Below are 11,353 nucleotides of genomic sequence, written 5' to 3'. Positions count from 1 at the left end.
CCATACTCTTTAAACTCGACAACCCTATCCACCTTTGAATCATATCGTTATCTCGGTATCACCATTAACAGCAAGTTGACCTGCTCCGACCACATCACAACATTGACTACAGACACTACTAAATCAAATGGTTACGTCAGACGTATCCTTACGCTGTGCCCCTCATCCAGACAAAAACTAGCTAATTAAACTTTCATTCGAAGTAAACTTCAGTACGCCCCAGCTATTGGAAGCCCGCACCAACCTTGTTTAATTAACACTTTAGAATCAATACAAAATCGTGCCGCTATATTCGTCACTTCCAGGTACAGCCGTGAAGAAACCGTCAGTGTGATTAAAGCATCCCTAGGACTCGAACTATTGTTGTTGCGTCGGAAAATTGCAAAGCTGTGCCTTTTCCATCGAATATATTATAACTTCCCACATCTGCATGGAACGCTTCTTATTCCACCAACCCGTACATCTCGTCGCCTTTTTAACTCTTGCAGCATCCAGCGCTTGCATGGTTCAACATCTTCCTTTAATCAATCGTTTTTGCCTAGCACTATCGCAGAGTGGAACAAATTACCAGATAGAGTTGTCAGCGAGCGTAACCACATTATCTTTAAACGGCTGCTTACTGATTACCTCAAACTCTAACCTTATAATGACCGTACTGTGTTTTCCTTCTTTCGCTTTTTTTTTGCTTTTTTCTTGCTTTTGCATTGTATTCGGTGTGCCGTGAAGTTTTTCCTTTTTTGTGTGTGTTCCTTTTTTCTTTTTAGTTGTGTCCTTAAATGAAATCCACAGGCTGTAGGAAATTGTAACCATGTCTATATTCCTATTCTTACCTCCTGTAACCCCCCCCCCCCCCCCCCTTATGTAATACCCCGACAGGGGTCCTTAAGGGAAAATAAATGATGATGAAACCTCATTTTCGGCGATTTCGGTAAGGGGTTGAATAGGAGGAGAAAATGAAGGGGGCGGGGGCGAACTTTTGTTCCTTAATTTTTATGCCGATATACCCAGCGCCGGTACGTCATGTGTGCAGTCATTGATTTGAAGTGGTTTTCTCTCACTTGGGCCATTGGTGGTAATGTAAAAGTTCCAAAAACTTTCCGAGGTAAATGTATACGGCTCCCTTAAAATACAGTGTATTCCATATTTATGGATGAAATTAACTAGGCCCGGGCAGACAGCGTCACAGCCAGCCCATGACGTCACAGTGAGTGGGCGCGGTAGCCCCCCTTCTCCGCCCCCTCACCCTCTTCTAAAACCCCGTTACCAAACTTCTCTTCATCGTCCTTTACAGTCTCATCCAGCCTCCTCTCACGTAGGCGGGGCTTTTGTTGTTGTTGTTATTGTACAAGCATATTTTACTAATACCGCTCGACTTTCCTTATACTCCTTAATATGCCACTAAAAAAGGGATGATTTTTGAGATACACAAGAGCATTAATTGCTCTTGTGTGTACGGAACTTTGTACACATGTTGTTACTTTTCGTGTCGCTTCATTGTTTTTCTGTAATTTCACTACTATGTGACGAGGAGAAGCCTAGGATACCCGCAAAGGCACCAGTCAGCGTGGACTGCTAAAATACTGTACCAGAAACCACGCAGCGCTTGTTTCGTGCCAAGAAAAGACTTAGTTTAAGAGAAAATCGCGTTTGAAGAGTCCACATACCTTTAGCGCCATTCAAACCGCCCACCCCCAAGTGGGGGAGTGGTGACGTTGCAAACGCCATCACCGCCCTTTACTGCCGTCGGTGAGTAAAACAGCTCCCCACAAACGGCGCTACAGTTTTTTTTTTAGCAGAACGCAAACGCGCTACCACGAAGAAACTGAGCCAAGACAGCGCGTTGGGTTCGCCTCTGTAGCTGCTTTTGGTCAAGTGGGCGTGGACCATTCGGGCATCCCGCGACATCACATTGACGCAGTATTCTCTGCTACTCGCAGTTTGTGTGAGTTTCGCGAGCCTACGAAACCAGCGCAGCACTACGAGGTAACGAAACTAATGAAACGCGAAAGCGTGGGCGGCGCACGATAACGAAAACTTTTCGACCAATCGTTGTCAATGGTAGAGTTCTTTTTCTAACCATCAAATAGAACTGGACAATAGGCATTTCCTTCTGTCTTATAATGCAATGCAATGATCTTTTCATTGCGAGAGGTTGAATACTAGTGACAGAATTAAACTGAGGAGTGCCCACGTCATCGGGCTAGTACTTGAATGTCCCGGGTGAATTGAAAATGGCTTCCCGCATTTTACTCAGTTTCTCGATTACTGAACCTTTGTTCACGGCAATATGACGCCTTAGGCGTTCTCGAACATTAATCTATCACTTTAGCTTGAATTATTATTGGTCTCCTTAAGAAAAATACCAGCATATTTTTTATCAATGTGTCTGTGCCAGTAGGATGTGCATCCACGTAGTCCTGGCGCACGAAGTTAATTTTCTGAAAGCTCAAAAACTCCTTCTTGCCTTTTAACAGCATGCACGCGGCTCGCGCTTCATGATGAAAGCAACCGCACTGTACACGACTACCACATGTCAAAGTACCATCACATACTTACCTGATCATACGTATACGAAATATGTTTGCACGCAAACAGGCAAAAAGCAATGAAAGAGACACAGGAGGCAGCTGCGCTGGAAATTCCTAACATTTAATGAGTCGCTGTAACAACACGTCAGTTCACGGACACTCCACCGTTGAGGGAGCGCGCTATACGAAAAAAAAAAAGAGAACAAATTCGAGGCAAGCTGCGTCGTGGTCCAATCATCTGGGAAGAGCACGATTGGCACATTGTCCCTTGATCGATAACGTTTATTTACTATCACTCGCCGGCGTTCCTTCTCCCTCGGGCAACACACTCTTTCGTCACCGAGCACTTTGTCCACGGACTGCAACAAACACTGTTCACTCGATGTTCGTCATCACCGTTGTTGTCCATTGTACTCGAGGCACGATCGAGCGTGTAAGCAACCGCACTTGCGGACACTCGTGAGTCTGCCATTCCGTAACAATTCCTGTAACACGGAAGCGCCGTGTAGGAATGCACAGTACATGTGTTTAGCTTTGCTGCTTGCTTTTCCTTATTGTTGCTCATTTCCTTTTGCAATGTTTCTCTTCTCCTTTTGCGCCCGTCCTCCCTTCCCCTGTATAAAAGAAAAGACGCAGATTAGGATTCAGGAATCAAGTGTGAACATCGACTGGTGTAACTAGGACCCTAGGACTTTGCTCCAAAGTCCTACATGTCCTTCCATATCATCTTCCTTGCTTGTTTTCTGGCCGAAAAAACGTTGGATCTTTCGTAACGTTTACATTAGCGCTTTTTAAGGTGTTGCTATAGCAACAATAAACAATATGTGCAAAAATGAGTGCCAATATACTGTCTCTGTAAAGTCATTTTCGCTCGAAAGTATTTTGGCGCTAATGATTCGTACATTGTGGCATAGGCTGTATTTTTCGAAGATATTTACCGCAAAAGACGTTCATACACTTGTGAACGCTGGCATAGAATGGGTGCTGTTCTTTCGACGGTAAGCGCCCGCAGTTACAGGGCACTGCCAATGGCCATGATACATAAATCACCGCATTAAAGTGTTTGTAGTAACCATTATACAAGCGGTATGCATATGGTCAAAGAGCTAGCAGCAAATCAAAGGACCACAATGAAGAAGGTTATGCGTCTGTAAATACATCGCAGAGTGTCAGAAGTGACGTTTCCCTTTTCTGCACTTTGGTCAATTTGGTGAATCATTGAACTACAGCGCCTTCGTACTTTAAGCAAATGTGGCTGTCTAAGCGAAGACGAGGCAAGTAGTCGGTTAATACTCTTGCTCCAAAATCTATGGTCTGCGTGTTCTTAAGAATTACTTAGCTGAACCTGCATCGCAGATAAATGAATAACTCGGTAGGTTCCTTAAAGCTAGCTCAGTTCTTCTTTTTCCACCGCTGTCATTACACTGAATAAAGATTTGAGAGCTTCAATCGCTACATCTGAGTGATTCTTACTAATGGCGAAATTATAGCCCAACTGCACTAACACAGCCAACCGCGAAGACTCCAGTCTTACGATGACAGAGAATGTTGGTTTTCGCGCATAATTGCTTTTTGATGGTATACCCTGCATGGGCACTCGCTCTTGAGACACAGTCAGCGTGCTTTATCAGTATAGGGAACGCTAGTACACTCGCGTAAGTTCTCCATTTCGCACTAACGTGCACTGTACAAGGTCTTTCGTGGGCGGGCCAATTACAGTTTGACAAAACTGACCAGGGCAGCTTGGAGATATTACTTATACGCATGCTCAGTTCTCCCACGCTACCAATCATCATTGTATGTTACCATATTTGAAGCATTCCTTGATGCTTCCTTCAAGCATTCCTCGTACAACAATTGAAACGAGCTTGCAGTGACGGTATCTAAGAAATTGACAACGAGGCTGCTGGCTCGAAGCTATTGTTTCCTTTTGTGGAACTTGTGGAACGCTATTTGACTCTCTCTTCACAGGAGACTTTCGAAACAATGCGCCCTTACAGTGGACAGACACTTTGCCTGCACATTGGGTGGGACACTGTCGGCTCGTTCGTTTGTCATGCTGCCGGTCACTGCATGTTCGCGATGACCCAGTCGACGGACATGGACACTTGGTGGTAGATTCCGGGCTGGAATGACTGCGCGCACCCAAATCCTGCTGACGTGATTCCGACGAGCGTCCACCGACCATTCAAGTTCAGCATCATCGGTCCGCCGGAGTCACCCTGAAAAGACAAGATCGCCGAAGATTGCTTTGATAGATGTCTGTGAACATAGATAAGTGGAGGAGGTATTGCTGTCTGTGACCTGGGGTGGCGTTCTCAAACGATCACTTTCGGGGACACGATCACTTTCGAGAGATTTCGCTATGGCCAATGGAGTTCCTCGCACTGTGCCAAGCACGCTGTCCTGACACAGTGCCAGTAATGCCGTCGCTGTAGACGCCGACGCGCCACGCACCGTGCCACGCGAACTCTCACGAAAGCGATAGCATCCCCGAAAGTGATCGTTCGAGAATACAGCCCCTAATGAAAACATGAAGAAGTAGCCCACCAAAAGCCGTTTCCCCAATATAACCATCACGAATACTGCCACAGTTGGAAGGGGGGGGGGGACTTGTATGGTACTATGTACAGCAAGATGATGGGCCGGGAATGACGTGGTATACATATATCTGGACATTATGAGTCGCGATGTTTCGGGTTGTGAACCAAGAGCAATAATTTTGTCCTGAAGTCACAACTGATTCAAATTGCGGTTCTTGTATAAGCAGTAGTTTATGTTCTTTTTCTCCCCACTTTCTGATCAAGCAGATCCTGCAAAAGCTTTCCAGAGCAGGCAGAAGTGCTCAACGAATTACTGAACGATGTGAACGAATAAAGTTAGACAATGCTGCGCAATTTAGGTGACACCAACAGAGATGCAAGCAGTAAGTTTTTCTTTAGAGCCTTGACAATAACAATATGTTTTATTGAAGACTGCTCCGTTGAAATGAAACTGAATTACAACTGACGTACTGCTTTATAATATCGAATAACGTTACTTTCTCCGCTGTACAATGTGCTAATTTTAGTTTTAAGTGAACTATGCGTTGCCGTCTATGTGTTTTAGCCGGCCTCTCTTTGTGATATGGTGTCTCAGTCTTTTTTACTCTCTTATTTCTTTGAGGCGGCCTATTTTTTTAAATGTACCATTTGCCTAAGAGAGACGAACTAGAAGGCACCACCTCTGATGCCGACCTCTCCTACACTCATGTAATAAAAAAGAAACGAATAAATAAATAGAAAACGGATGTAACTGTATTGCAATAATGGTTAATTAATCTTTTTTAACAAACTACGCGGTGAGACAGGACACGAGGAAAGAAGTGAGACAGACGAGCGCAGACTAACAACTGATTGATTGAAAGCACGTAATCCGCCTGAAATAGTGCCCAGCCTAGGTGACGTATCACCACCAACGTTTACAGCGTAGCGAGAAAAACCTTTAGGTGAAACCTTTAGGTGAAACCTTTAAAAAACCAGTCTACACGTGGAAAGCCACGTGAGACAACGGCAGCACGTGGAACATAGGTACGCATACTCCATGTCAGATAGATTAATCGTCGGGTCGCTAATGCAGCCCTCTCCCTTTCTACTGATGTGAAAAGCTTCTATTATCTTACGGCCGATGGGTCTGCTTTCCCTGGAAACAACTTCCGCGTCCTGGAAACAGGCCTACAGCCGCACTCTCGGCAGTGCGCCGGCAAATGTAAACCCGGGCTGTTGGAAAGCGATCGCTCATGCTCCCTTAATCTCACGGTAATACATCTGCCGCTCTTTCGGATACATGTTTTACCACGCGTTAAGGGCACCTGATAAACTACGCCTATCTTACACGGTGGTCATTCCGTATGTTCATGGCCTCTACCATGGGTTGAAGAAGATAGGAAAAAAGTATGGTGTACACATAGCCTTTTCAGACCCAGCTAAGCTGCCGAAGGTCTGTAATTTAGTAAGGCAAAAGAAAGAGTGTGCCAGCACGTCACGGAGAGATGAGTGTCATATCCAACATAGGGACGAGCTTGTGCCGTGTAAGATAGGCGTAGTTTATCAGGTGCCCTTAATGTGTGGTAAAACATATATCCGAGAGAGCGGCAGATGTATTACCGTGAGATTAAGGGAGCATGAGCGATCGCTTTCCAACAGCCCGGGTTTACATTTGCCGGCGCACTGCCCAGAGTGCGGTTGTAGGCCTGTTTTCGAGGACGCGGAAGTTGTTTCCAGGGAAAGCAGACCCATCGGCCGTAAGATAATAGAGGCTTTCCACATCAGGAGAAAGGGAGAGGGTGCATTAGCCACCCGACGATTAATCTATCTGACATGGAGTATGCGTACCTATGCTCCACGTGCTACCGTTGACTCATGTGGCTTTCCACGTGTAGGCTGTTTTTTTAAAGGTTTCACCTAAAGGTTTTTCTTGCTACGCTGTAAACGTTGGTGGTGATACGTCACCTAGGCTGGGCACTATTTAAAGTGGATTACGTGCTTTCAATAAATCAGTTGTTAGTCTGCGCTCGTCTGTCTCACTTCTTTCCTCGTGTCCTGTCCCACCACTCAGTTTGTTAAAAAAAAAGACGCAGTTTCGCCCGAAAGGCGAGGCATCAATTGCGATAGGAAATTAGTAGCCAGTTATACGGAGTAAGGATAGTAGTTTTATTCGCTGTATAAAGCTGGACAAATACGCTTACTAACTGAATTAACAAGCACGATGTCAGTGCGCACGAACAAACATGAATAGATCACACTCAATCCGCACACAATCGCTGTCAGAACGCTGGCGTGAGCAAGCGCGCCAGCAGCAGCGAGCGAAGGTTCGTGCGGTCTATCGCTGCAACGGAAACTGAGCGGCGAAAGGCACAGCTCATACAAAGCTATGAGCCGTCTGCAGATCGCTTTCAAGATACGGTGCGAGCGACCAGCCGCTCAAAGTACAAGTGCGCAGTTTCTCGCAGAGCAGAAGCCGCAACCCCTCCCTCCCGCGCTGCCTTCCCACTTTCCTCCTTTCGCGTGGGTGATTGAGTCGCCAGTTCCCCTTGCGCCCGGTCGCAAGGTAAGTATTTGGTGCCGCAGCTAAACGTCGCCTCACCTCCCTCCCTCCCTCCCGTCCCCCACGGCCTTTCGCGCGACGGAAGAAGTCGCGTTTGCTCTCCGCCGTGCGTTCGCTCCCGTGAAAGCGCGCGTCCGTCGTGCGCATTCACTCGCACATACAGCATACGGCGCACGGCGACGACTTTTTCGCCGTTGGACTTTATACGGAATCTTACGGTGACGGCGACGGCGACGCCGATGGCAGAATTCCGCTTGGAGTGTCCATATAATTGCTATCGTAATAAAAGATGAATACGTACCAACTCGCCCAGCTGTCGACTATTCCATGATTAAGTTATACTCGCGGACACCTTTCTGAGAGTGCAAACCGCTCGCAAGTAAGAACGCTCCTTAAAAATATCCTACGTTCGCATCCGCGTTAGTTTAAGCTGAGGAAGAGGAAACCTTAACATCTTATTCACAACAGCCGAATAAGGCATAATGCACCACTGGGTGTTACATAGGGCTTATTTTTTCTGTTTTGCTCTTCCGCGTTTGGACAGTTGCGAAACCGTCGCACGGGGATGCTACGTTGATTCAGTGTCTGCTCTAAGATACTGAAAGCGCTGTCAAACGCTGCCGGACTACTTGGCGCCGTAGCACACTAGCACGTGCTCCGGCCCTGAACTTCAGCTTGCTTTTCACTGGCATAAAAACTTGGCTGCGAGTATAGTGCGGTGCTCGGCGCACTAACGTGTGCAGCCTCACGCTCGCAACAGCGTTGTTGCCTTATAAGCTTCACCTGTGTCACGAGGAGCTCCTATCATGGGCGCGAAGAAATAGTTTTCGTCGGCATCTATGGCAACGATATTGATGAGATCTGTTGCGTTTAAAAGCGAACGTTGAAGTCTTTTACAAATGCTTTTTACTTTAAACTTTTTTCTAATGTACATTGCATGTATTTCCGTTACGTACCGAAGATCTTTTTGTTACAATGAGGGTACTTACTATCTCCGCTTCAGCGCTGCTCGCAAGTCCAGAAAAGAAGAAAAAAAAATTGAAGGATTGTTTAGCCTGCGTGCTAAATCACTCGTTCCAGAGCCATTGTTGCGAGTGTGAGAATTAGTGTACACTCTAGATGTGAGCGAGAGTGACTGGTCGTCCTTGAGTGTGAGAGAGTGATGCATTTAACGAGCAGGAGGCGTTCTGCCGGAGCATAGGCGCTCTCTCTCACCACGCAGGCGTCCCTACGCCCTTCCTTGTAGCCGGCGCACATCATCTCCTGGTGGATCCTGATGCGGATGCCGCGGATGTGGTGCCAGTGCTCGCATTCGCTGCGCGTTATGATGGGAACCTCCACTTTCTGCAGGACCCGCGTGCCGTAGCGGTTACCTGCGGGACGGTACAGTTACTCTGCTTGAAACCATGCCCTGGTTACAACACACGCACAAAACAGTTTTTCAACAGTTTCAAGCACTGTAGTCGGGATTTTAGAATACTGCATTGGAGATTTAAAGTCAAGATGGAGGGCCGAAAGCTAGGAAACACACTGTGGGATAAGAGTTGTATAAACACGGATTATGTGCCTCGAACAGGCTGGCCGACGTTTCGATGTGTGGGTTTAGCTTCGTAGGTGGCCCACCCATGGAAACGTCGGCCAGGCTGTCTGATGTACTTTATACCTGTTTATGTAACTTTTCACCCTGGGAGGAGATTTAGATTAGCACAACATGCTTGGATTTGTCTCAGCAATCGTAACTTCACCTCAGTACTATCCAATAGCCTTTTATTACACCAAACTCATAGGTGCGTTCACAATCTAGACAGAAAAAGACAAACATCACAAACAAAATCAATTCATCATTCATCAATAAATCATTACAAGCAAAATAATAGAAGAAAACACAGAATGCATGTAACTGGAAATTTATATGTAAAATTGTTGCCGACGAAGTGCTTTGTAATTTTTCCTTCCTTGTCTCCGATGAAAAAGGCAATATTTACCTTGGGTATGAAACATTACCGAAAAAAGAAAAGCTTCCCTTGAGTCATCGCGCACTTACGATCTTATTAGCAGCGTAAGGTTGGTGGAGTTTGTTTAGAACCCCCGCACGCACTAAAGAATTATGCGTATTTGCCTACTCTGTAGGCACCACTAGAGTGATCATGCAGCCTGGAAGTCATAAGCGAAACGAAATCACAGACCGCGACGACGTAAGACAAAGGGAATAAAAGATTAAATGTGGAAAATTCTTGAAGAAGCAGTCCAGTTATTAGGGAATGCATGCATTTTCTGTAAGATACATAAAAGAGGAGTGCTGGCTTCAGGAGAAAATTTGAAAAAAGTTTCTATCATACACAACTTATTCAAAATGAATTACGGCTATTCCAGGAACATACTAGAATGTCTTTACAGCGTCAAACGAGCTACGCAATGTGCCGCGAGCCCACTGTAGAGTGGATTTCATTTAGATGGCTATCCCTCGGGGAGCCTTGAGATTTTCACTGTGTAAGAATGAGTTGAAAGATTTGGTGCAGCTTCTCGACAAAATGATAAGACTTGCATTTGGTTCGCATTTCAGCTCGTGCCGGAAATCAAGTTACCATCTTCGTGATCCGACTGGCTTCGCGACGCCGTACAAGTACATACTTTATTGGACTGTGGCGATTCGCCACAGTTTTAATACTTATTTTACTTTGAATTGGTTTTTCAGCAATGCCCGCATGAATGCACTGTATTACTTGGAAAGAGTTAGAAAACATTGAAATCTTAGGGCATGATCTGACTGAATGGAGGACCAAAGATAATAGCAGGATATTTGCCTGCTCATTCAAAAGTTTCAAATATTCACGCATTCATCTAGGAGCGTCCCGAACGTCATCGCTTACATGAACGACGCAATTGCCTCGGGATGTTCGACATTTATTTCTTTCGCATCTCCAATTTGTGTATACAGAAAGGCTTGTTAGTTTGAAGCTTGATCTCATAGAATATTTGCAGCGTTATTGTGAAATAAGAGAATGGGAACCAGGCAGGAGTAACGCTGGACAGGCGTTCGAAATATTCCATACACTTTGTGCTCGGGAATCCGCTACCTCACCATATACTCCTGCCGCGGTCTCTCTAGAAAGAGAAAAGACAAAAATATCGATGTCCTATGCAGTGTACCTTCGGCAGAGAACTGCGCAACCAAAATACACAGCAATGAATGCACACGTATCGCCATGATGCGTTCGTTTTCCTGTCATGTTCAACAGTGGTGAAACAAGGAATGCCGCGACAAGGTCACTTATTATCTACTGTGCAGGCGTACTTGTAATGTCATGCATTCATTGTGTCTTGTTTGTTTGTTTTTCTTTCTTTTTGGTTCTGTTCCATATTCTCATGTACCTTTCTTTTGCTTTTTTTACGCCTTTCCTATTGTCAGAAAATCTGACGGCGTCATCGTATTTCTTTGCAATGACTTGTGTATAATAAATTGCTTGCGTTGTTTAATATGCTTTCATTTGTTGCTCTCTTGAATGAAAAGAGTATGCGATCATGTAACGTTTGTACCGCTCCTTCCTGGGCTTCCAAAAGGAATGCGGCAGCCTTATTAAATAAATAAAAAAATCTTCTTTAGTAACGTTGGCTTCAGCGGCACCCCTTTCTTGGATCGCTGTTGATCATTTCAATACTGCATCTCCCTCTAAACCTCTGCCTTGTTTAGATTTTTTTCACGTGCTTGTCCTTTGTGCGCGTTGTTAGTTGACCAGGAG

At 45.5% G+C, this 11,353-nt stretch overlaps 1 protein-coding gene across 2 annotated transcripts in view; it reads right to left on the bottom strand.

The window, feature by feature from the left end:
- Nucleotides 1-2,637: 2,637 nt before the first annotated feature.
- LOC119455394 (serine protease 30) overlaps nt 2,638-11,353 on the bottom strand; it is a 35,390-nt gene continuing 26,674 nt past the window's right edge. Inside the window, exons 7-9 of one of the 2 annotated variants that reach the window (XM_049668743.1) lie at nt 8,829-8,986; nt 4,540-4,750; nt 2,638-3,132 (exon numbers count right to left, since the gene is read on the bottom strand). In XM_049668743.1, the coding sequence (XP_049524700.1) occupies nt 4,595-4,750; nt 8,829-8,986 (314 nt within the window). In that variant the 3' untranslated portion in view covers nt 2,638-3,132; nt 4,540-4,594. Of the gene's footprint in view, nt 3,143-4,526; nt 4,751-8,828; nt 8,987-11,353 lie in introns of both variants that reach the window. The other variant, XM_037716797.2, reaches the window with a different exon arrangement.

The sequence above is a fragment of the Dermacentor silvarum genome, chromosome 6, assembly GCF_013339745.2.
Source record: "Dermacentor silvarum isolate Dsil-2018 chromosome 6, BIME_Dsil_1.4, whole genome shotgun sequence".
Classification (NCBI taxonomy): Eukaryota; Metazoa; Arthropoda; class Arachnida; order Ixodida; family Ixodidae; genus Dermacentor; species Dermacentor silvarum.
This window is presented reverse-complemented; position numbering and strand designations above follow the sequence as displayed.